This window comes from Melopsittacus undulatus, chromosome 3 (genome assembly GCF_012275295.1).
Source record: "Melopsittacus undulatus isolate bMelUnd1 chromosome 3, bMelUnd1.mat.Z, whole genome shotgun sequence".
Taxonomy (NCBI): domain Eukaryota; kingdom Metazoa; phylum Chordata; class Aves; order Psittaciformes; family Psittaculidae; genus Melopsittacus; species Melopsittacus undulatus.
In genome coordinates, this window is record NC_047529.1 from 100,052,274 (window position 1) to 100,079,334 (window position 27,061).

General features: G+C 37.3%; 1 protein-coding gene across 1 annotated transcript in view; it reads right to left on the reverse strand.

The window, feature by feature from the left end:
- Positions 1 to 10,031: 10,031 nt before the first annotated feature.
- The window catches only part of BTBD9 (BTB domain containing 9), a 125,201-nt gene continuing 108,171 nt past the window's right edge, over positions 10,032 to 27,061 (reverse strand). Inside the window, exons 11-12 of the mRNA XM_005145327.2 lie at positions 15,509 to 15,587; positions 10,032 to 10,734 (exon numbers count right to left, since the gene is read on the reverse strand). Of these exons, the coding sequence (XP_005145384.2) occupies positions 10,540 to 10,734; positions 15,509 to 15,587 (274 nt within the window). The 3' untranslated portion in view covers positions 10,032 to 10,539. The remainder of the gene's footprint in view (positions 10,735 to 15,508; positions 15,588 to 27,061) is intronic.

Genomic DNA, 27,061 nt, shown 5'->3' on the forward strand with positions numbered 1-27,061 from the left:
GTGGTGCATCCACTCTTATTAAATGGGATATATTTTTTCTATACACCTTAGTAGTCCTCATGCGTTTGAGACAAACCCAACACTTTACCAGGTATAGAAGGTTGGCATATTATTAGGGAGGAAAAGGGAAAGAGAATGGCAAAGCACAAAAATACAGAGACTCAAATAAGTTCTTACATGATTACTTCTTTTTTTGCCTTAAGCTACAAGGCAACCACTGCCTACTTTCTAGAGTTAATTTGCGTAGTGCAGCCTATGAGAATATTTAAGCAGCAGTTACTAGAGGGTAAATTACAAAATGCGTAAGTAAAAAAATGTTGTTTATGTGCATTTTGTTTCATATAGTGAATGTAAAATGACTTCTATATGATATATATCTGGCCTTTCCACCTCAAACAATGTGTCACGGTGTTTTAGGCTTCAGTTGGCACTGCTTCCTTAACAAGTGAGTCCATCACTTAGAATTAGAAATTACTTTGAAATGAATCCTCAGGCTGTACCATTCAAACTGACTCTGTACTCTGCTACTGTTTGGAGAGGAAGCTGTATTTCCACTTCAGTCTGCAATCCCTTCATGATCCCTGCTTGTTACTGGTGATTTTATAAGTCTATGCACAAATATAAACTGGAATCTTATTACAGCAAGGAGAAAGTGTTTTTTCTTAGCTTTGCTCTCATCCAACTTTTTTTACTCCTTGCTGTGCTTTTAAGTGTATTTTTTTCTTCTAGTAAAAGATAACCCAACACTTGCTATGAACTGCATTATCTTGAACACAATAAAATTTTGCATGAGGGCTGCAATGGAAAATCCCCCAAACCTTCAGGAGGCTCCGATTAGTCAAGATCAAGCAAAAAGCATTTACTTTTTTTAAGGTGGACACATGGCCTGGGAATGCAGATGGCTTCAGCTTGTGCTGCTCCTCAGTGCCTGGATCATACAATTTTCTGGCTTACATTCAGTCTGTACTCTATTAGGCAAACAGTATTTCCAAAGTGAGGCTTCCTCACATCAGTATTCCCACACCTTTCAAGTGTCACAATTTAGTAACTGAAGTGAATAGCAGCTTGTGCTCCTAAATCCACATATCTATTTTTTTTTAACTGAACAGCAGGATCCAACACTTTAAAATCCCATTTTATTCTCAAAATATATTAATAACTGCCAAATTTATTAACTAATATATGGCTAATCAATGTGAAAAAAAGAAATTACATCTAACATTACATTTCATTATATTATGGCATTGTATGGTTTGCTGTGATACCTCAGCTTCATCTTACAACCTGGTATCAACTTCCATCTTTTGTGTTTGACCTCTCAACTTTCTAGGTAACAAAGGTTATATACATACATGAAAGGAACAGCACGACATACCTACCTCTGCTTGAAAGATTACACAATAGAGGAATGTATTGTTACTGGAGAACAGTCACTGCTTTAGGCATGAAGTTCTGAAATCCAGGCAGGGCTTACAAAAATACAGTTCAACATGAGAGGCTGATAAGCCAGGCAGAGAAACGCCTAATACTGACAAATCAAACCTTCAGTTGCTCCCGCCTTTCATGGCAGTCCAATGGAAATGAAGTGCTAAACACCTCTGAAAAATAAATCTTTTTTTGGTTTGTTTAAAAATATATTACCAAGTCTCAAAATATTTGCCCCCTTTTTAGTGAAAGAAAGTGAAATACTCATTGAGACAGCTTTTCCAGAGAGCACAGTGGCACGTGATGGTAGCAACCTCTGGCAGCTGTTGGTTCTCCACATTCACATTGCCTCACAGATGCAAACTAGCCTGAAAGTCACTGTGGAAATCACCAGTGTTTTCTATGTTGACATTAAAATCACAGAATTATGAGTTAATATATCATTGATAATGATATTCATTTCCTCACCATGCTGGAAAAAACACTCCAGTTCTGCCAAAACTCTTCTACTCACACATGCAGTATGTGAGCAGCACCAGATAGGCTCTACCATTATTTTAACAGAACTACAGACAAACAGTTAGACACAAAGGATCACTTTATTTCTCAAATCACACCCCTCTCATTCATGAAAAGGTGCACTTCTAATTGTCACTATTTTAAATATATTCTATATTTTCATGTGACGTTAAATACTTTAAAGAAAAGTCCCCCAAGAAATAAATACATAGCACAACAGTTTCACTTTATGATTTGCTTTGAGCATTGTCTGGTCCTGCATCTGCTCTGGCAAGTTTTACTGCTCTTGAAACCCTTAAAAAAGAAATCCAGAGCCAGCCTTCCTTGCTTTCCAGAACCCTCTCCGTATCAGCTGTTAATACAATATTAGAGCATGCATAGAATATAGTTGTTTAATAATTCTATAACTTTTATTACACATGCACACATTGTTACTAAGGTTATAATTGTGATGCTTCTCTTTTTAGATGCTCATTAGAAAACTCTACATTACAAAATACTCATTTGATGATGTGCACATCTGCTGGTGAAAAGGAAATTGGTACTAACAAGGTTTGCTGGGTTGTTCAATGGATAACTTACAAAACCAGACAATTCCCAAAGTTACTGATCAGATCACTGCAGCACAACCTGCAACCATCATTTTACCTGAAACCTAATTAGCCCAAATGGTTGGCAATGCTTATCTGTTGTGGAATAAAATGTTACCAAGGTCATCAAAACATGCCACGTGGGGTTTATTCTTCTATGATGAGCACAGTCCAATACAATAGCTCAGCTCCTGCTAACAGCCAGGAAGAGAGTTCTGACAATGCAATTTTTATGAGGGCTGTCATGGCAAAAGAGAGGTGAAAGTAGTCCAGTGCAGACAGTATCATGTTCCTTCAAGGAGCAGAGACCAGAAAGTTGAAGCACTTCCCATATCAGAAGTTGTGCTTCTGAAAAGGTTTTCTTGAAAGAGATATCAGTATGAGCCTGAACGGGCACAGCTGTGAATTCATCCATTATACACCTCACTGAGATGGTATTCCTGAAAATGCAATCAGGGTTTGGCAGGCTGATTTCGTTACATACACATGCACCTAAACAACATTCAAAGACTATGACAGTCTGAAAACTTTAGCTGAAACTCGTACCTGTTCACAACAAGGTCTGAGGTAGTTTAGAACCACTCTATGTTTAGGAAATATGAGAGAGAAGGAAAGGGATGTAATGCACAAAACACTCAAGATGCAATGAGATAATTGCTACAGAAAAGGGGAATGCAACTGTATAGTTTTAAACTACTGTTGGTCAAGAAAGGGGAGCACTGAGATAAATGAGTGAAAAAGTTCATTAAATGCTGAACTTTTAGCCTGGCTCCTTCTATTCAATTTATAACCTCTGAAGGAACAATAGTAACATTCGCTTTGGAAAGAAAACTAATGATAATAATGAAGTTGAGCAAAGCAGAAAGGAAAAAAGAATTTGCAAGATACTGGAGAAGGTTAATGGATGTGGGTGCTGAATTTATATTTAACCACAGCTTATGTATGCCTGCACAAAGCCTGACCTACTACTTAACTCAAAACCTCTTACTGATTTTTCTCTCCAGGGTAACAAACAGACTGCAAAGAGATTATGGAAGCACAAGCTCCAAAAGGGCTAAAATTTCCCATATCCACAGACAGACAAATTTAAATTTTGCTCACCAGCATTTGACAGTCTAGTGGTTGTTGCCTTTAAAGTCTGATGTGAATGAATGGGGCTGAGGATATTTTATTCAGCATATGACAGACGTAAAAATAAACTAAACCCACATCCTTAATAAATTAGAATTTGGAGGAAAGTTCCAGGGAACACCACAGCAACAGTGGTATGATGCTAGGTAGAGAGGAAAAGAAAGGAAATAACAAGAAGACTGGAGGAAGCATGTAGCAAAAAACTAAGAGCTGTGAAGACTGGAGACAAACAGAACTAGCTCAGACCCAAAGAATCATTACTTTGTGTTTCCCTTCCTATAAAAACCACTAAAGCCTTGCTCCCTACTTCTCTCCCCCCACCTTTTTTTTTAGTGCTTCCCATTCAGATGAGTGATAAATTCCTTAACAGTATTTCCTACATTTAAAAAAAAAAGGACGTAGAAATACACCTCTGCAGTCACTTCAATTTAGGTAACACATACATTGTGCACACATTAGAGTCTTTCACCCAAATGGTTCCTTGCAACTCCAGCTCTTCCTGTGATACATTTCTAATCTAATCATCTAAGTTCCATAAACAGTAAATTATTGCATAAAAGCATTCACCCGAGGTATTTGCTTCTCAAAATCAGTGATGTAACTCCTGAAATACATCCAAACCATGCAACACCAATGCCCTTGTTATTAAAAATGGCATAAACAAACTTACAGAATGACCAAAACAGGATCCTGACCTGCAGAAAGCAGAGATCTGCCCCTATTCTCCAGCAATGAACCCAACTTGACTGTTTCAAAAGCTGTTTCTCAGCATGACAACTCTCTATGAGAAATTGCTGTGAAGAATTCTACTATATCTTAGCAGCTAAAAATAACTTTAAAACCCTAACAGCTACAGAAGATGCCAAAACCCCAATTCTGTGTCCTGACCATGCTTCAAAAGCACGATCTAAAATTTTTATGTACAGACTTAACGTCTACTGTTAAACACATTTATCGCATTATAGGTATTAACCATAGATCACCTAATAACTATAGCTCAGGAGTACAGAGACAACAGATGTGACAAAGTGATATAGACCAAAAGTGATTTCCTGTGTGTTTCTGGCAGGTGTGCAAGCTCCCTGCTTCCTCTACAGAAACAAGCTGTGGTAACTATCCACCTGGATTACGTGGCACATAGTTTTAGGTGCACAAACCCCCATCTTAACAGTAATACTGCCCAACTTACTTGGTATTATAGGAGTCACCTGGTATTTTTTGGACACATAGCATTTGCTGTAAAAGACCATACAGGTCAGTTTTGTAAATTCCTCAGACTACTTAATATAGACTGAGGTGGTTGATGGATATCTGCCAGGTTTCAGGAGTCACTGGGTAATTCTGAAAATCTTGAGAAACTAGGTTACTTTCTTTTAACTAAAGGATGAGTATCTGCATCAATAAGAATAGATGTGCCAAGATGATAAATACGAAATATGTGAGCAAAAGTTCTAATAAGGAAAAGTATTTATGTTGTACCAACAGTGAAGCTCTCCTCCTCTACTAGCCCAGGGCCTAAAGTAGCTGGAGGCACTGGAGAGGCATGCTTACACCTTTGTAGGGTGAAGCTGTCACTCATTCAGATTTTAGTCAAAGTGATCTGAACTTCCATGACGTTTGGGTAAGGAATCAATTACAGTTTTTTTCAGAACACTGAGCTGAACTCTTCTATTAGGCTGGAAGGCAAAGGAAGAGAAATAATGCTCTGATGCCTGGCTGGGTAATAATGTCTGATGCCAAGTGTGTGCAGAGCTGATTCTTCACTTCCACCATTTGTACACATCATAGCAATTAAACACAGTATTATAAAGCTGGTATGCAGTTGTACTGGAAGTCACTCTATTGGTAAATACCTGCGGCTTCCTCGTATTAGACTACTGTTTTTAATTTGGGCTTGCTTTATTGAAGAAAAGTTGCAGGGTGACTTTAAAACTATCTTTCTAGTAAACATTTTCAAAATTAAACACAGACCCAGATCCCATCATGGAATATGGGTGGAACTTTGACATTACTTCAGCCAAAGCTTTGCAATGACAACTTCTGAAGGGCCAACAAAAAGTCTGCAGGTTTTTTCAGCAGTTAACAAAAATCCTATGAAGGTTCACTTTGTAAGCACTGTAAGCCATAGCATACAAGGTAGCCAGGAGGAATACAGGTGTGTGCTCTGGACTGCACCTCTTTGAGATGAGCATTTAACTTGCTCTATTTTATACACCTCTCTATAGTCAAATAACAACTGGGCAAAACCCAGCTTTGGACCTGCTCACCCATACCTTGTTTAGACATTTGCATTTTTTAAGCAAACATCAAATACAGTCAGCATTCTACAACAGCAGCATTGCACACCTGCCTGCATGGAATTTTAATTCTTTTTTTTTCAGTTTTGGAGCCTTAGAAGCTATTCTAAATTCAAGCTAAATAATTAACTACTAGCCTAATTTAACATATGTATATATATGAACACTTAGGTACAACTAAAACTTGACACAGGACTTTTTTCTGAGTCCTGAGCAAAGCTTTGTGGAGCTTATATATATACCTACGTGTATATATATATGTCTGATATAGCTAGTTCAACTGACAACAACAATCAATTCAAAAAGAACTAAGGATTCTAACCTAAATACACCATTAACTGAAATGGGAACCATGCCTTAAGCATCCTCTGGGATCTAGAAATTATTCTTTCTGAAGCATGGTTTAGTCCTCTGGCAACTGGTATCATGGCATAAAAAGTTTACTCTTGAACACATTAACTCTTTCTGGCTCTGATTATTTGCAGACTACAAACAGTAAAATCACCAATGCATTCACTTGTCCATTTGACAGTGTATTTACACACCTGTCAAAATCTAAGCCAATTAATACTTTCACAGAGAAATGCAAGGTCTACTTTCTGTGAAATCATATCTAAGTTCTAATTTCTTATTGGGTGTCTCTGAGTTGGCATCACTCTATAACCAGAACCACTAACACAAAACAATCAGACAAGAATGGCATTAACTTTGTCTTCTAATTTTCATACTGACTCTTCTAAATGCACAATACATCAGTGAGTAACGAGTAGATGCTCGCATGCATTTGGTTGAAAAACTTAATTTACTTAGAGTGGGATAATTATGGACATCTCTCACTTTCTTTCATGGAAACCAGCTCATCAAATCAGATACTAAACTGAAAACTCTCTAATTTAATGTTATCATTAGTAAAGCTGAAGATGCATTAAATTCATTTGAATTTTTCAGCAATACTGTGAAGCACTGAGCTTGTCATAATAAACAAGAAAAACTGATTTTCATGAGGAAAAAGAGAAATTGCACTCTGAAAGAAGAGAATGGCAACAAAGACCCGTTCCTTCTCTAACAAAGTGGGTGATTCCTCCTCTGTATTGTCTTTTACATTAGACATGGATTAACTTCTCTCATTGTAACTCCATTTAACACGCCATTTGAATTTGGTCTAGAGCTGATTGGCAATGGCTGCACAGTTTTTGCTCATTTCAGAAATTAATTTTCCCAGATACGTTTGGCTGTACATTTCCATGAATAAAAATCTTTTAAATGCACTTGGAATAAGTTAATTAAATAAAGATACTTTAAAAAGAGCTTTACTGAGCTCCATGAGTTGAGCCTGTCTGAATTCAACCTATGGAAGAAAACCTGAGAAAACAAGGCCAGGAGAATTTAAAGATACTAAAGTATTAAATAGGAATAATGGCTCAGTAGTGACAATATAGTTAGTTCCATTATGCAGAAATCTAGCAGCAGGTCTACTGTATAGTTTCTGACTAGAAAGCAATGAATACCTGATCAGTTCTGCTCTACACCTGTTGAAATAAAACATGACTGAATAATTATAGTATTTCATCACTCTGATAAACTCTGATATTAAGCTGTAAGAGCACAACTTCCACTGAAGAAAAAAAAAAAGAAAAACATATTTCAGGAGAATATACAAGAACTACATATGAAATTAGGAGTCAGTAAATACAGAGAATAATTAGAAAGAATGAGAACATTCACATCAAACCACTAATCATTTCTGTGTGGTATCTTCCTTTGACACTAGTAATATGCTGCTGACATGATGTTTAAGAGAGAGACAATTAGGCAATACAGATATTAGGGGTGTTTTGTTGGAGGATAGTGTTAGAAGACCAAGCACAGTTCAGGTCCCTTAAACACTTCAACATTATTTCTCTGAATAAAAGGTAAAGGATTCCCACTAGAAAATAGGAAGTTTGTCTTAAAATGGCTGGAAGCCCTATGATCACATTGGACTCACTCCAGTTACAGATTCTGAGAAGAACAGAAGAAAATAAAGACATTGAGAAAGGCCATGTGTGACTGAGAATCAGTCTAATACTAAAAATTTATATTCATCTGTATGAAGGGACAATGCAAAGTTTTCAAGTTGTGATTGATTTTGTGGGGACTGGAAGGTCTGTAGTACTTGATAGCTTTTGCTTCAGGAATTGCTCAGATCTGTTCACTCAGATTCTAAGCAGAAGGTGAACATCATGGGAAATAAAAAGACATTTCAATTCAAAAGTGAGTCATATGACAAGATCAGAAAGATGTGCAGTAGGTTATAGTCTACAAGACTTATTTTTATCATAAAAAATAATTCTGCAAAAAGATTACAAGCTGAAAATCCTGTTCTTTCTCCAAAAGCCTGGACTCAGAACAGCTGGCACTAACTTATTAAAATCTTATTTATTTTTTTAAACGGTCTATAATGGTGACTACTAAAGACTCAGAGCTAGGAAGTTCTGCCCTTTGCTCAAAATGCTAAGAAATACCACCACTGACATGGAAGAACTTATCTACCAATGACAAGACATGCTCCATGCTTCTTAGTACTTTTAGCATGGATTACAACCAGAATTGAAAAGTAAAGCCAGGAAGTTTTTCTAAGGAAGTAAAAACAAAATAAGGAAATTTAATTTTTTTTTGACCTACACTTAAACAAGATTTGTGTCCCGTGTAAAACTGGTCTCAATTATTTAATGCTCTAAAGGCTGTGAAGCCATAAGGTAATCTGCACCCTAGACTAGGTGCTAGCTGGCACGAGCAGTATCCTGCCTCAGAACTCCAGAGTGCCTGAGGCAGCTGTGGCAAATATTCTAAGCTATCTATAATGCAGTGGGCATGCGTCTTCACCAACAGACATTCACAAGTCAGAAGTCAGCAATGGGGAGGGGACAGCATGCAAATGTTAGAACTCAACTGCGATTTGGCAATGAGAAATAGTATATTATTATTGATAAAGCCTAATCAATTTTATTTGAATCACGAAAAAGAAAGCTTTTCTCCTCTGAAGTTTCTACTGATTCATTGCTACCACTTGTTATCTTTCTTTCTGGTTTTGCACAACCAACAGGGAAATTCTTTCAAATTAACTAGTGTGATAAATTAACATACTATTTCCTATGTTGATATAACTCACTTTATCACTATGGTTATGCAAAGGAAAACCATATTTATCCTACACTAGCTTTGTTTTCTTCTGACATGGCTATTTGTCACCACAAAGTTCAAGTCCAAGTTCATAAAACTGGACAGCTGACATTTCCCATATAACATACCTTGTGAGGAGTAACAACCCCCCTTATCAATTTAGCCAATTATACCAGCATTTGTCTTAATACAAAATCATTTTATCCTATACTGAAAGACCAGAATGGAGCTCTTTCGAAAAGCCACATGGATCTGGAGAGTAAGAGACTGCGTCATCATCAATGTGGAAATGCTTAGAATAAGCAAAGTAGTAGGCATGGTAATCCAGACAGACACAGATGGATAACAAATTCTGTGATTGCAAAGTAAAAGCCAGATCTTTTACAATACTGTGTAAAGCATCATATTTTATGAGGATTATGTGAAAGGTTTATGCACACACTGCCTTTGAATTTTCAGCTTCAGACTGTCCAATATTTTTTACTTAGAAAAAAAAGTATCTGCAAATTCTTCTTTTTATGTTCGAACAACTGCATGTCAGTGATCAGTTGCAGTTCCACTTTTCTAAACCATTTTTGATGATCTGTTGCAAGTTTTCTTAGAAATATAGGTAAAATTTAACTCATCATCTTCAGGAACAAAAAAACCATTGTTCTTCAAGGTGGATGCTTGAATTAGGAACTTCCTTTTTGAGTGTGACAAATGACAATTTTGTACTTTGAAAAGTCAACTAAGGTCAAGACTAATATAGCATTCATTAATTAGTTTGTTGATATCATGAAGGCTTTTCTTGTCATCCCACTGATGTAGGAGGGATTTTCATCTCAGCAGGTAAACATGTTTGATACTTCCTTAATCTACCACACAGCATTTGCTACAGCCAAAAATAAGAAACATAGTGGAATACAGAGTCAATACAATTTAGAAAACAGATTACTGGTTACAAAGAATGTGTATGAAGAATAACTTTTAAAAATAACATATATTCTGGACTCATGTGCTCCAAAACATTCTCTCTGCTAATGGGAGCCTTCAGGGAAGAAATACTTATTTCATATACCTTTCATTCTGCTTGAGTCATTTTAGATTTCCACTGTAGCTCTGCCTTTTTTTTTCTTCTGTTCTCCTTGCCTTGGTTAGGTTACAGAGGTAGGGTGTTAATGGGATACTTTATGAAGATTGAAGACCTATTTTCTCCCCCCTCGGAGACCAGCCTGATTTGAACAAATTGAGGAGAGTGAAGCAGACTCTTCATGTCCTTGGGAAAAGCCTTTTCCATTTCAGCGTTTCCAGCTTTCAGACATGGTCCCCTTTGTTCAAAGAGAGAATGAAGGAAAAGGTGCCAGCACAAGAAGGTTCCGAGTATCATTCTATGTAACGTCAGCAGGGGTGCTAAAACCCCCTTTCAATCTCCTTTACGGTTGGTGAGCATGTGAACGTGAGGTGGATCCAGGAGGGGAATGCAGGGAACTAGTGCTTGCCGCTCGAACAGGGCGAGAAACAAGCTGTTGTCCACCAGTCCCCGCCTCTGTTGTTGCCACTTCCTTACTACTCTCATCCTTGTGGGTACTGTTTTGTGCTGGGCACTCAAAATGCACACAGTGAAACACCTGGAGAGAACAAAGAAATGAAGATAAGGCAAAACAATTAAATGCTGGCAAAAGCATGATGAAAGTAAAAGGAAATGTATATGGAAGTATGCAGGCCAGATCAATGCTGAAGTAATTAGTCAAATTAGAATGTTACACCATGCAGTCAAAAACAACTATCCATGGGCCACAAACATATTAAAAGAGATACAAATGGAGTACGAGAAGGCTTTCAAATAATACCAACCTTTACATATGGCACAAAAATTCAGAAAGATGGTTATAAAGCATACAGAGATATTTGTAAATAATTTTTTTTGCCAAGTAGCATAAATATCTACTACATGGTATCAGATGACAACAACTATTATATTGTCTTAAGCATATCTTATGATCTAATTACTTCCTCAAAAGCCTGAATATTCATGCACACTAGAAATGAAATTTAAATCATTATGAATATGATTCTATTTCAAGATTGCCCTCTGCTGTAACAGCAACAGTAGTTCTACAGACATATCTTGGAGTATGGAGAAAGGTATTCAGAGCATCCAAGAAGGCTGCTGCTTCATCAGATGAAACACTCCATTTCAAACAGTGATCATTTTCTGATTTTTCAAACAATACCTGGACTACTGTACAGGTGACTGTGTCTTAGAGTAAAAGGACCATATGTTTAAGGATTTTTCCAATTTTTTTCTCCTTTACTTCTACTTGTTCTTGAAGTGCCTTAGAGAAGGCAGATAAACTCCTTAAAATTGCTACAAAACTTCTTTCCATCGGAATTCTTATTGCTATGAATTGCACAGCTTTGCCATGTACTAAACAAATGTTTTCTTATACTAATTTAAAATCTGCTATTTTCTCATGCATAGTAGTTTTATAGCTAAAGCTTAATGAATATTAAATCCTGAATTTTAAACATATTGTTTTAACTTAATTTTGTATGCTTTTATGACATTTTCTATTATTCTTCCTGAAAGTAGATCATGTCTTTAAAGCTATTCTCACAAAGGTAATCTTTTAATCTTAACTGCCCTTTCCCAGACCCTTTCAAATTAATGTGTGCAAAAATCAAATACCATAAGCAAGACATGGGTATACTACATATATATACAAGACTACAGAATTTTATATTTTCTATCCTTTCTGCAATACAACTGAAAACCCTATTATTCTTTCTGACCACCCCCACTCATGTGCACATTGAACAGACTGCAGCAACACATCTGCAATAGCCTCAGGGTCTTTTCTGTGAAGGTAGCTAGTTAATTCCAATTCTGGCAGCATACATGAAATGAAAACCATATTTAATCACTGGGGTTTTTTTAACCCCATTATATTGTCATGTGCCTCTCAGTGTAAGAATTCTTGCAGGTTTTTATATTTTTTATGCAGATACAGAGCAATGCACATTTACATTTTTAAATATAAATACATCTTTAAATAAAGATGTATTGCTATGCCTCTATATATACATATATGAAGAGATTATAAATCTACACATAGACATATGTGCACAAATGGTTTTCCTCTGTCTTTATTTTGATGAGTTTTTTTCTAAAGCTGAACTAATTTCTACAGTGGCATGAATTCTCTCCATCTGTTTACAGTTTTTGAGAAGCCAATTCTTGCATTCAGCTAATCTTCTTCAGAAGCCCCTTTTATATGCATTCCACTCCCACATAAAGTAAAATAAACAGCTTTAAAGTAACAACTATTTTTCCAGCTGCTTGTATCAGCATTGGGACATGAAGAAAACAGTATTGTCTCATCAGTGCCACCTCAGTAAGACACTGCTTTCCTTTAAAGGCAGCACAGCCTAATGAACATGATGGAGATCTCCAAGTCACAAGAGTCTATGTTTCTGTTGTATTCCACACAGTAGTGTTTTTTATTTAAAACTTCACTGTACAAAGTAATGAATGCTTTTTTAAATACAGTATGGATATGAGTGCAGTTTAGCTAACACTAGTCTATAAAGTCTGAAGTTCCCGATTCTTAGATTGTCACTGTCATTTTTACTGATTCTTTAATATTTAATGCTCAACTCAACATTTGGTACATTAACAAGCCTGTGAATTTACAATACTGTTTGCAGTTACTCTGTCACTTCAATAAGCAGAGTACTGCTTGTGAAAGAAGCAGAGAGCCCAGAAGTACAATTGAGCTCATCTGCTTCATCCAGTATCAGAATTACCTATTTCAGAACGGTATTACTAAAACAAACAATCCTGCATGTGTTTCTCTCAAAGGGCAGAGATGACAGTTCAGCATCATCTTGTGGTCAACAGCATGGTATACTTCTCATGGAGATCTTAAGAAAGGTCTAACAAATAAAGCAGGAAGGGCAAGTACATGTACACTGGTGAAGTAATTTGTAAGATAAAGCTCTCACATCAGCAACTATGTGTCCTTTTCAGGTCAGTAATACTGAAGAAGAACAACAAGATAAAACTTAAACAGCCAAAGTATTAGGTGGCCTTTCTGACAAATAAATGATGGCAAGGACTAAGGAAAAATAATCCTTTTCTTTATAAAAGCAGGATGTCTGGAAGCCAGGTCAAAAGAAAAAAAAAACCTAAAAAAAAAAAAACCCAACCAAAACCCAAAAAACCCACCAAAATCCATGAACAATGTCTTTCAAAACTTGGAAAACATGGCATCTGAAACAGTAAGTTTAAAAGATGAAATAATTCACAAAATAGATACATTTTATGGGATTTTTTTTCCATCCCAAAAATCAGCTCTTCCCTTTGGAAAGTACAGACTGTATTTCCAAGTTCAAAGGTATATATTAGTAAAACAAATAGGGATTATTTTTGTACCTATTACAGTAAAACTCCTTGATGAGAATATACTGCAATTAGCATCTACTGCTTAAAACGAGAGTGGTTTGACATAAAATAAATACAGACAGCCATGGGTATGTAAATCTGGAAACTGCTTGTGTTCCTACTGAAGAGACTACTGAGACTATAGACTTCAGAACAAACCAAGAATTTGGCTACACTGTTATTAGTTAAATTGGACGTATGAAAAATATCTTGATACCTGATTTTGAAAATTAAAATTTATGACAAAATGTTACAGAGCATCTGTTTAATGCAAATCATAAATGTAATTCAGTAATAGGTGCATGTTGATCATGTTCCTCCTCTACAATCTTTAGGAGAAATAATAAAAAAAAGTGTTGCGTACAGATTTTAAAAACAAAAAAGCAAAAGACCTAGAACAGCAGCATCTGTTTATAGTTCCACTGAGTCTCTTCACAAACAGCTGTAACCTCAGTTTGCACATACTGATCTTCACTACAGTTATGCAATGCTCCATATAAATAACTACACAGGATATTATATTCCTTGGAAATAATAACCAATTTGAAATTAGAATTGCGTTTAAAAGCCAATTACTCTTCAGGGCTTAAGGCTATCTTTGTGAATCAAAAGTTGGAGGTAATGTTTCTCACAGGCTGATTTGCTAAATTTAAACACTGCACCTCACTCTTTTTTAATAGAGATGAGAACTTACAGAGACTGGCATGAGTGCAAACAAGAGGCTCTGTTCGAATCAGTAATGGAAAAGACCTTCATGCATCTACAACAACCCTGGAGGCGGCTTCTGATTCTGTAGTTTTAAGAACTCACTGATTAAGACTGAAGTGTACACTGCAAGAGACAATGCTTAGGAAAAAAAAGAACTGCTTTATCAGTTCAGTTGATTGGTCAGCTTCTTTCCAACTGTCTGCCAACAACTAATGTTCACATCTGGTGGGGCATATGTTTGCAATAATTGCTCTAAAATTGGACATAAGCAATGCTATTTGACAATTCTTCCAATGCTTAAGAACCAGCAACCCCATAATGCTGAATACGACCAGAAATTGTGACTCCTAGAGTTGACAACCTCTATTTACTATAAATTTAATAGTGCTATCCACAGTTTATTGTAAAGTGTGAAAATACAATGATTTGTGGTGAACTATATGTATGGGATGTAGAGATGCCTCCATACACGCAGAAGCAGCAGCTTTTGGCGCCTCTTACAAGCTCAGCATACAAAGTCCGGACTTCCTAAAGACTTACATATAGTCTTAAATTCACATATTGTAAATTGTTTTACTGAAGTAATCTGTAAAAGCTGGACTTCATCTGACACAATACACAGCAATTACAAAAGAAAGAAGCACAAGTAAACAACAAAAGGATGATACTGCACTTGGCCAGTTAGGGCAAAATATTTTTTTTTTCTGTATAAACTGAACTGAAAAGAGTCTTTTGGTTTGGCGACTACTGGTAAATGATTTACCAGATATGAAAATTAACTGTAAGAGAATCTTATGCAAATAAGATGTTCTTATGAAGACTGAGATGCTTCTTATGATTTATTCATTAGAAAATATAAAGGTGAAAGAAACAAATAATCAGAGACTATACACCTCTCTCCAGTGCACTAAAATAGTATTTTCATCATACACCAAGTAAGGAGTAATTTAAAACCAAACCCAACAGGAATGTTTGACAGCACTATGGAAAAGGTAAAGCCAGAAACACTTTACTTTGCAAACCCCACTAGCAACAAAGACTAGCAACAATCCTTCAAATTGAGAAAGACAGTAACACAGTTCACAAATACTCCATTGCAAAAGTCATTCATTCTTATTTTGCCAGATTGCCAGAGAAAGAAAAATGAAGTGAGTACATTTTAGAATGAATTACCAATTTCACTGCAAAATATGGAAAACTGTGCTACTGCATATTCATGAAGAATACAGGTTTTCTTAAAAGTTCCTTACCTCATTAGCTGTGTTGTGTGTTCCGACTATTCTGATAAAAGATGCAGGCTGTTTATCAAAAGAGATTGTTTGCCAGGATCTTCAAAAAAATTCCAGAAAGACATACCAATATTAAACACAGTCACAACAGCTTGCAGTAAAATATACATCATCCATTCAAGTGACATAATGTACTATTATCACTTAATACGGTAAATAGAGAAACACTTTTCATCACACAAATTTCCAGCATTCCTTGTTCTTTTTTATTTTTAAAGGGCTTTGACTCTGCTTGTATGTTTTCATATGTACTGTATGCTACTAAAATTTGTATGCAGGAATAATACCCATACTATTGCTCATAGGTAAAAAAATTGTGAAAGAAAAAATGCCTGAATCAAAGTCTAAAATCCTTGACTAATACTGACTCGTTAGATAAACAAAAGATCAGATAAATGAAAGTTAATGCATCCACCTGTTAACTACTCATGAAAATTCATCAGAGCTTGGTTAAAGAAATTACAGCTCTAGGGAAAGAAAATCCCACACCCCCAAACCCTCAAATAAACTCCTTCTACTCTAAGTGGAGCAGTCGAAGCAGAAGAGCCAAGCTTCCCTTGTGCAGGCAAAGGTCCTTCCAGTAAATTATAGCTGACATACAGCATTCTTTGCAGTTCAGGCTGTATTTCCCCATCCTGACACAGACGCAGTGAGGAGAACAGACCAACCCCCAGAGCTGGAGTATAACTTTTTGGGCTAGACTGAGAGCACCAGGGGTAGATTGGGACCACTGTAATTTTCCTTCCTCATTCATATTCTTCTGATCTGGGTGAGGTACACCACCTCAGACAGCGTAATACACATCAGAAAACCAGCAATTCTTACCATACCTTTGTGTATGGTATTCGTGTAATACCTTTACAGAATACACTGAGAGTTAGAACAGAAGAAACAAAAAGAGTAGTGGGAACTAGAGGTTTCAGTTTGATGCCAGTCTTCCACTACACTAGATTAGTACTTGAAAACAATAGAATTTAAATTATTTTGCATTAATTAAATGTGAAAGCAGGATACATAATTTAACATTTTTGGCAAAACTAGACTGTCACAGAAGGCTTCAGAAATAAAATGGATAATTTGATTAACTCATTACAGAAGAAGAATATGGGAGAGTTTTCCTGAATGTGTTCAGAACACCTTTGGAAGTGTTCATGTAAGAAATAAGGGACCAAAGCAAAATGAATAAAACAACACTTGCCACCAACAGACTACCCCAAAGCCTGGCAGGATGAACTGCTTGGTTTCTGACTATTTGTCAAGAACTTGAATTTTCCCTTAGTAGGAAAACCTCTGTCACAAACATAGCATTTCTGGGTTCAATTTAGTAGACAATTACTTTTATCACTGCTGTCAGGTTATATTTGCTTAAAGAAGATTATGAGCCCAATCAAGACCTAATTTCAAGTAGTTTACTGGTATTACTGCATGAAGTAATGGATGTAATTAGAATTACTCATCGTAATAGAAAGGTGAAGTCTGTGTCAGGCTTCAGAGGTACAGCAGTTATCTTCAGTTATCTACCTAAGGGCATTGTTTATTTATATCCCTTACATGGCTATGTCCTTTTTATTTTAAATTTCAGGTTGTTTCTTCAAGCTCTAAATAAAATATAAAATAAGTAAGAACTATTTTGTTGACTGTCTCAAGACTTCTATGATGTAAACTTTTTTTTTCTTAATGTCGTGGTTTAAACCAAGTCCCCCAACTCCTGGAGAGTTAGGAAGGAAAATCCAAAGAATGTAGCCCCCACGGATTGAGATAAGAACGGTTTAATTGCTAAGGCATAACACAAAACCCCTACTGCCATTTACTACTACAAATAATAATGATACAGCAAACAGCGAGTGAAAAGAATACAACACCGCACCAGCCACCGACCCATAACTCACTCCACCCTGCCCGGCTGAGCACCGCGTGCTCCCTCCTCCATTTTCCTCCAGAGCTCTATCCCTCCAGCTCTCTCTTTCCCAGTTACACCCTGGGCATCACGTGCTATGGTATGGAATACCTCATTGCCTAGCCTGGGTCAGGTGTCCTGTCTCTCCTTCCTCCCGGACTCCCCTCCTCCACCTGGCTGGAAAAAACCTTGAACAAAAACACCCTCAAAACATGCTCAAACCATGACACTTAAACATGGGAAAATTTCTCCTTGAGTTTCCTACTAATATTACAGCCAGGCAGTTTCTCTTCATGGCCAAAGGTGAGTGGCTGGGATCACCAGATGATTGAACACTACTTCTCAAAGTATTGCAATAGCATGTATTATACATATGCTTTCACATTTACACACACACTTTGTGCAAAGAGAGTGGTGACGTAAAAATCAGATTTCTCTATTTATTGGTTTGGAAAATATTCTGGAACTATTCTGAATAAAAGAGTTTAAAATCCTACAGAAGGAGAAAATGAGGTTCAGGGTAGACTTTATTGCTCACTACAACTACCTGAAAGGAGGGTGGAGAGAGGAGATGGCTGGTCTCTTCTCCCAAGTAACAAGTGATAGGACAAGAGGTAATAGCCTCAGGTTGTGCCAGGGAAGGTTTAAACTGGATATCAGGAAGAACTTCACCAAGAGGGTGCTCAGGCATTGGTGCAGGCTGCCCAAGGAAGTGGTGGAATCACCATCCCTGAAAGCGTTCAAAAATAGTGTAGGTGAGGCCCATAGTGACATGGTTTAGTAGTGGACTTGGGAGTCCTGGGTTAACAATTGTACTTGATTATCTTAAAGGTCTTTTCTAACCCAGCTGATTCTATGATTCGATGACACAGTCATGAAGAAGCTATCAGAACTTACTTCTCCCATAAACCGATATTGTTGGTTTTGGACTTTCTGTATCTCTGTGATGAAGAAATACTCCTTATTAGTGAACCTGTAACAAATTTTTCAGGGTTTAACTTTTATAGATATTCTGGCAGTGTTGGTCTTTTTCTTGGATTTCACACCTGTCTTGTTGTTTAATTCTTCTTAGATTTGCTGCTCAATCTGAAGCAGTCCTGGTCATCACTTTCATAACAGAAATAATCATTACCTGAAGCTGAGTTTTACATCTCTCAAAGACTTGGGACTACCGGCCTACTCAGATTTATACCAGGGTCCTCAAGCTGAAATGCAGCACAAGTTGTTTGGCTAGTAAAGGTCTCCTGACACCACAGCTCCATTTCCCAAGAGAAATTACCCCTGCTACAGTCCTATGGTGTTATATTTAACACTCGACATCTCACCTCAGCCACCAGACTACTCTCTTGTTCTGCCTGACACCCCTAAGGAGATGCAGTAATGGATGATTAGCATTCCACGGCCATGCTTGCATCCTGTGAGCCTGTCATATTTAATTACATTTTAACTATATTCATCTTCTATAATAGCCTGAACATAATTCAGATAATTATCTTTTGCTCTCTTATTCTCTGACTCTGCCTGTCTCACTTAGAGCTCCTCGCAATGAAAATCACTTTCTCTGCTCAAACACATAAACAGACTCTTGGGCCAAGTGCTTTCATCTCTCCAGCAGCAACAGCTGTCACTGAAAAGTCAATGGCTTTGTACATTCCACAATCTCTTCACCATATTCTATTCAGAGGAAGAAGAAAATCATTAGAAACCCCTCCACTTTTGTGTTTCTTCCTGTCTTTTTCTTTATTAGGCTATTGCAGGAAAAATGCAAGGAATACTCATGTCCAGGTAAATTGCAACAATAATTTGCCATTGCTTAAGCTACTATAGCTCCAAAATAGCAATTAACCTCTTAAAAAATTTAATGGATTTTCTCAGCATTTGGAATCCTTGCCTAGCTACTTCTATGAAAAGCTGCTATCTTTCTACAGATTTATTACATATAATAAGCTATAAATAGCAACCCTTCCACATTATTCCTTATCTTCCAGAAAGAACAAATTAAGAAGGAAGTGGAAGCTTATCTTTTATTGAGGTTTTCTAATGAGCCACTGGCACGACAGAATAGTTCCATGCTGTGAGATCACCACAGCATCACTGATTATAGCTGAAACCAAATTGAGATGTAAGATGAACGAGAAAGCCACTACATGTAACTAACATTCAACAAGCTGTAACTGTTTATTCAACAATTGTAACTGCTTCAGACTAAGCATGTACTTTTTATGGTGTACACACTGTCCTCACTTTCCAAGGTGACATATAACTTCCATTTTCTGCTCCCCACTCCAAGAAGAAAAGCAAAGCAGAGTTGGAAACAAATGTGAAAATGAACACCACACCCTAAAAAATTTCAAATATCAAAAAGTAACCTCTAATTTACTTCCTACTATTTGTCCACACATGCCTCATTCTATACAGTAAGTGACAAAATACTTCTTAGCTTATTTGGATATGGACTTCTTCAACTTGAAACATATATATTTTAAAGAAACACAGCATTTATTATTTATTTATTACTCGTTGGATAAAGAATGGGTTGGATGGCCGCATGCAAACAGTTGTGGTCAATGGCTCAATGTCTGTCTGGAGACCAGTAACGAGCGGTGTCCCTCACTGATTGGTTTTGGGACTGGTCTTGTTCAACATCTTTGTCACTGACATGGACAGTGGGATTGAGTGCGCCCTCAGCAAGTTTGCCGATGACACCAAGCTGTGTGTTTCCGTTGATAACTGGAGGGAAGGAATGCCATTCAGAGGGACCTTGACTCACTTGTGAGGTGGGCTGACGCCAACCTTAGGAAGTTTAACCATGGCAAGTGCAAGGTACCTACACCTGGGTTGTAGCAATCCCAGGCACAGCTACAGGTTGGGCAGAGAAGAGATTCAGAGCAGCCCTTCAGAGAAGGACTTGGGGGTGTTGGTCGATGAGAAAATGAACATGAGCCAGCTTCACTGTGCGCTTACCGCCCAGAGAGCCAACCATATCCTGGGCTGCATCAAAAGAAGTGTGATCAGCAGGTCAAAGGAAGTGATCCTGCTCCTCTACTCGGCTCTTGTGAGACCTCACTTGGAGTATTGTGTGCAGTTCTGGTGTCCTCAGCATAAAAAGGACATGGAACTGTGGGAACAAGTCCAGAGGAGGGCCACGAGGATGATCAGGGGACTGGAGCACCTCCTGTATGAAGACAGGCTGAGAAAGTTGGGGCTGTTCAGCCTGGAGAAGAGAAGACTGCGTGGAGACCTCATAGCAGCCTTCCAGTATCTGAAGGGGGGCTATAGGGATGCTGGGGAGGGACTCTTCGTTAGGGACTGTAGTGACAAGACAAGGGGTAACGGGTTCTAACTTAAGCAGGGGAAGTTTAGACTGGATATAAGGAAGAAATTCTTTATTGTTAGGGTGGTGAGGCACTGGAATGGGTTGCCCAGGGAAGCTGTGAATGCTCCATCCCTGGCAGAGTTCAAGGCCAGACTGGACAGAGCCTTGGGTGACATTTTTAGTGTGAGGTGTCCGTGCTCATGGCAGGGGGGTTGGAACTAGATGATCTTGAGGTCCTTTCGAACCCTAACTATTTTATCATTCTATGATTATGATGGAATAATGAGGAGATGCTTGTAAAAGCAGATGACAGGAATAGTTGTGTCGTGTTTCCATACATCAGTCTATGACTGTAACAATGTAAACAAGGCAGCAAGTAATTAGCAAGTGAAGCTTCCAAACAAAAAATTGCACGCACAGATATACAAGCCAACAGAGACTCAAGAAGGACCATAGTATGTTCTGCATGATGTGCATGATGCTACACCCCTTGGTTTATGAGCACAGAAACGTGCACTAAAAATGCTGTAACAGTTATTGCTATACAGGCATTTTTCTTTGTAAAATACCAAAAAGGTCTATTGCTACCTTATAAATTGCCTATAAAAAACATGTTTTCCACCATAACAGTACTAAACAATAAACTGAAGTAGTACTCCCTCTCCTATTAAAACTGTAATTTAACAATTAATTCAGAGTCAGACCCATAAAGCACAGAAGTCAAACTGGGTAGCTGGCTCAGCCTCCACTGCCTTTCCATCCCAAGCCAGAGGGGGAAAAAAAAGCACAAGGAAGAAAATATTACATGGAATCAACCTATATTTTTGGTTCTAAATTCAATAAAATCAAATGCAGTCCTATCTCTGGTCTACTCAACTCAAAACTGAGACCTGAGTTTTCATCAATTTTGCTGTCACCGTAACAGCACTCTCTAAAAGACGGCCCATCAAATGTGGCACTTCCTTGAAGCAAGGAAGGTGCAAGCTAGAACTAACAGCTTTTTCTCTGCAGCTCTCAGAGACAGAGGTAAAACTCATGGTTATATTTATGCATCTTGATTATATTTATGCAATAGTCCGTTGATGAGATAGCAATATAATTTATCCAGTCTCGTTAGGAGAAAAAAAACAAGCCAAAAAGGGCTTGAAGTACTAATGGCAGAGGTAATAAAAAATGGTTAAGAGAAATACACTGAGAATCTACAATAAATGTGAGAATAAATAATACTAAAAATTGCCTGTCACGATATTTGTTATGTAATAGCTTTATATATTGACAAGTAAAAATCTGCACTCCCACCTTCTGGGAAAACTCCCCTCAAGTTTCTATCCTAAACACATTTCCCATAGGGAACACATAATTCTGAAAGTACCTGAACAAAATTAGTAGTTATTTCTGCCCTATGACTGGCCCCTCCCACCAATTTAAACAAAATACATTCTAGAAGAACATTTACTAAACTGCTATGAATATTTTATTGCATATGATTTAGTGTAGAAACCAAACGTGAGCTTGATAAAACAGACCTATCAGAATAAAAACTCTGACATAAAAAAGATTTAATGAAGTCTATACTGACTTTCTGACATCTTTATTAAGCTTATAGTGTAAAAGAGAGCTTTTAGTAACCCCTGTTTGATAGCTTCAGTACTGAGACTTTTGTCGCTTCAGAAAAAGTACTACATAAAGAAAATATTAAAACAGTCAAATTAAGCAATGGTAAAACTCAGCGTAGTAATTATTTTTCTAACTAAATATAGTAACTGATTTTCAAATATATCCATATCCTAATGTAGGCAATCAGAAGCATTTTTGTACTGCATAAGCTCATATAATTTATCTTGCTCTCATACTTCAAGTTCAAGAGGTGTATTTTTATGCTTCCAAAAATATAGTTTATATTTAAATATCTCACGCAAAATGAAAGTATTAACAGTTTGCTTTCTAACACCATAGCCAAATTTGTATGCTGCAGCAAGAACTGTACAGGTAGTATCTCCACATACATCCTTAGGGGACAGCAGTGGTGGCAGATGAAGGCTGTGAACTTAAGTAACTTGACCTCTGAGTTAACGTTACATGCTTTTGTATAGACCACAGCACACATGCAGAAGACAAACCTGCACAATCCTAGAGGTTGAATTGGTTTGTTATGCTTACTTATTACCAACAGTTACTGCTCCTGATGTTCACAGAGATACCAAAGATAAGAAAATCCATCCAATGAATTAACATACCCAGTAATACAACTAGTAGGATGCTTTTAACTTTGAAAACTTCTCCCCCCCCATAATCCTACAACAGATTGTAAGGTACTTTGTTATATAAGTTTTTCCTACAAATGAAGTAGTTGATTAACAGCAAATATATAAACAATATTTAGAGATACGAGACAAAATCATGCTCCCTACTAATCAGTTCATTTGTAGCGTGTAGTCTAACACTGTATTTATCACACTTTTCTCTTACATTCCTTTGGGTGTGATTTCATGGCCCACTTGTAAAAGCTTCACATTTACAGCAACTGCCCTTCTATTATTGTCGATAACATCTAATTGACATGTCAAACCTCCAAGGAATGCAGTAAATTGAACCACAGCCTCTAAGAAGAATAAAATAGCAAAAAAAGTAAATCAGCAAGTGCCTTCTCAGAACAGCTATACAAGCATACAGAGGTTTGCTAATGGAAGGGAGGAAAACTGTTACCCTTTCTGCTACCATGCTGAACTATCTATTAACCTCAAAGGTCACAAAAAAAAGCCTTGCGACCTCAGATTGAAATTCGCCTAGAAAAAAAACTTAGACCTGCATCCATGACAGCAGTAATTTTAGACATGAGACTAAAGTGAGCTAAGACAAAAATAACAAATACAGCTGTGCTTTTGTTACAGTGTTATGGAACAGAAAAGATGTAGCTCCCCTCATAATAGCTCCTCGTAAACTAAATTTTAGTATTTAATTTGTAACTCCCTACCTTAAATATTTGTAGACAATATGCTGGGTAAAATTCACAAATAATATCTTAAAAACATAGGAAACTGGACTCATGATGAAAAAGCACAAAATAAAGTCAGGCATAACTTGTGTACCAGTGTAACCAGCAACCAGTGTACCAGGAAAAAGGCAGAATGCCTTTTTAAATATGTAGCTGAAGTGTATGAAAGAAATTAAGACAGAAAAATTGGTTTACAAGGATACAAGAAAAGTAATGGAATGAAATTTAGGCGATATGATGTTCGGTACTGGTATTGAGAAAAAAAATTCTTATTGTGGGAACTCAGTGTGACAGAAAAGCAAAGAGCAGAATGGAAGCACCGTCCCTTCAACTACATGAAACAAACTGACAGAGCACTATTCTAAAAAGATACAATACATAACCACATAGTGCAGAAATCTCCAAGCCTAAAGATACAATAATTCTTCCATTTTGTGATGCATGACATATAATCTGTCCTGGTAAAAACATTACTGTGAATAAATCAATGGCTTAAAACTGCATCTATCTCAATGCAGGATATTTGTAACACTGAAGACTGTATCTGTTTCGACCAGCACAAGCAAATATGTTCTTTTCAGAGTTTTAATGAAATTAGATGCTGAACATCAAAAATGTAATTAGGCAAAATCTCAAGATCTGATGCATTAACACCTGATTCACCTTTTGACTATACAAGGAGATGTCAACAGTTGCTACATTTAATGGCTTTGCCTGTAGGAAAGGGCTACAGACAAAATAGTAACTTCCCATCTAGTTCATGTACATTTGGACATCTGTTTTTCACTGGGTTATTAGATAATCTTATGCAACAACAAATTTCAAAGCAAACAAACATAACTGCAAAACAGGAGTTCAAGTATCTGGCATTCCTTTCTTATCTCAGGCAGATAAATGGGCCAGCTTCCCATGAGACATCTAGAATTTGGATAACCTGTTTGGTAGTAATATTTACTTATAAGCATGCTGAGAATGTGCATGTGTGTGGGTGCCTGTATACATGTGAGTATGTGCATGTATGCACAGACGTTTTCAAAAGAGAGAATATAATGACTCTGAGGAGGTAAATCTAACATATTGCCAAAGAATCTTTCCATAATATAAAATCAGTAATCCTCACTGTTGAGTCCTTAACCAAAAGCTGCAAATAGGTTCCTATGCTGAATGGCAAAAAATCTTTGCTTAACAGGATGCAAGAGAGTAGCATTCTCCTCCTAGTAAGAAAATTAGGATTTATGTTACAATTGGAAATCATTAGTGAAGACCTCTTAAGATGACAGTCTTTTCCAGGTTTACTTGATGTTATTGGTCTAAATGGGGCACAAATGTTTATGGGAGGGAATATTTAAGTATTCTTAGCCTGTATGAGCAATCAACCACAGAAGGAAGACAACAGAACATACAAATACCTCAGAGGGACAAGATACACTGAGGTAAAACTGGAGAACAGAATAAAGTTAAGAGAGGAATGAACCTTTGGAAAACAAGTTTTCTTATATTATCTGAGAGCTTCTCCATGGCAAACAACAGAAGCTAGAACAGGTTGCATATTTAAGTGAGGCTGAGCACTGTAAACAATGGTGTTTGCTGTAAGACAGAGAAACAGCCAAGATTCTGACTACTGTTTATTTTATAAGATAAAATCAATGTTTACTCATAAAGCAAAATTTAATTCTGTCAAGGCATTATCTATCAGGTTTAAAAGACACGGCGATCATTTCCCATCACCTTTACCTTTAGCCTGTATCTCCAAAGTAGAATTACATACTAACAAAACTTGCAGTGTGTAAATCCCCAACTTACTAATCCTCTTTAATATTAAAAAGTGGCCATAGTACCATCCAGCAAAATACAGAAATGCAGTCATGCTATAACTCTCAAGGAACACATGCATTTCTTTTACCTCTACATTATAGGGAACACTTACAGACCCAATATGCTGCTGCAGAAATGGGCTGTTCAGTTATCTCAGTCTCTCAAAATCTTACATACTTCAATCTCAGCAAGCATTTCTTATTGTTAATTATCTTCTTTTCAGATATTTTTCCAGCAGCCTTAAACTCTTCAAAGGCAAAAGGTTTCACCTTTCACTAATCCACCCAGTGTTTATCTCACCTACTTTTTGGGTTTTTTTAGCCGAGCAGAGATGACAGATTAAGTCAAAAAGAATGGGTGCAAAGAGGAGAAGGCGAAGTTTTATTCACCCTATTAGTGGGTGAACAATCCAGTGCTTGGTGAATTCTGCTTCACAATGATAAGAAGAGCTGACACTGAAGGATCAAAAAGCAACGTCGCTATGAACGCTTGGCTGCCACAAGCCAGTTATCCCTGTGGTAACTTTTCTGACACCTCCTGCTTAACCCCCAAAAAGCCAGAAGGATCGTGAGGCCCCACTTTCACAGTCTGTATTTGTAGTGAAAATCAAGATCAAGCGAGCTTTTGCCCTTCTGCTCCGCAGGAGGTTTCCATCCTCCCTGAGCCCACCTTAGGACACCTGCGTTACGCTTTGACAGGTGGTACCTCCCCAGTCAAACTCCCCACCTGCTGCTGTCCCTGGAGCGGGTCGGGCCCAGTGTTTCTGGTAGGGACAGTGGGAATCTTGTTCATCCATTCACGCGTGTCACTAATTAGATGATGAGGCATTTGGCTAGTGGACAGTGAGTGAGAAAAATCTCCATGTCAGAGAGCAAGGCAATTCTGAGCACTATATGCATGTAACTATTGCAAAGGACAACTCTGATTATTCAACCCATGACTTTGCATTGGTAACTTCTAAACTAAATGTGGTCAATGAATGCAAATCTGACAAAACAACTGTAACTGCATGCTAGGTTAGTATGTTCTTATATGTCACAGGCATCAAAACAGGGAATAAAAAATCTATAGGGAGGCTACATCTCAAACAGATAAATGACAGCAACAGCTTGGGATGAAAGCACCATGGCACATCATCATGGTGATTTACACGACAAAATCGCTGATTCTGGCGGCAGCTGGTCTTGCTCAGATTCAGTTGCTATAAGCAGTTGCAGAGATAAAAACATAGATGAAAGAATGGTAGCACAGAATATGCAAGAGTGATTGCAGCAGCCAGAAACCAGATAAACCATATTCCATACACTTTCATAGTATGAAAAAAAATTAAATAAATCCCCTCCTGGTAAAACCAAAGATGCTTTATGACTATTGACCCAGGAACCAAGACAATCAGAAAAAGAATGAATAAACACACAAATAATAAATGTCTGAATATCAAACATACTTGGTGGTTGATAAAACAATTAAGGCAGTCTCTGTCTCCTGCAG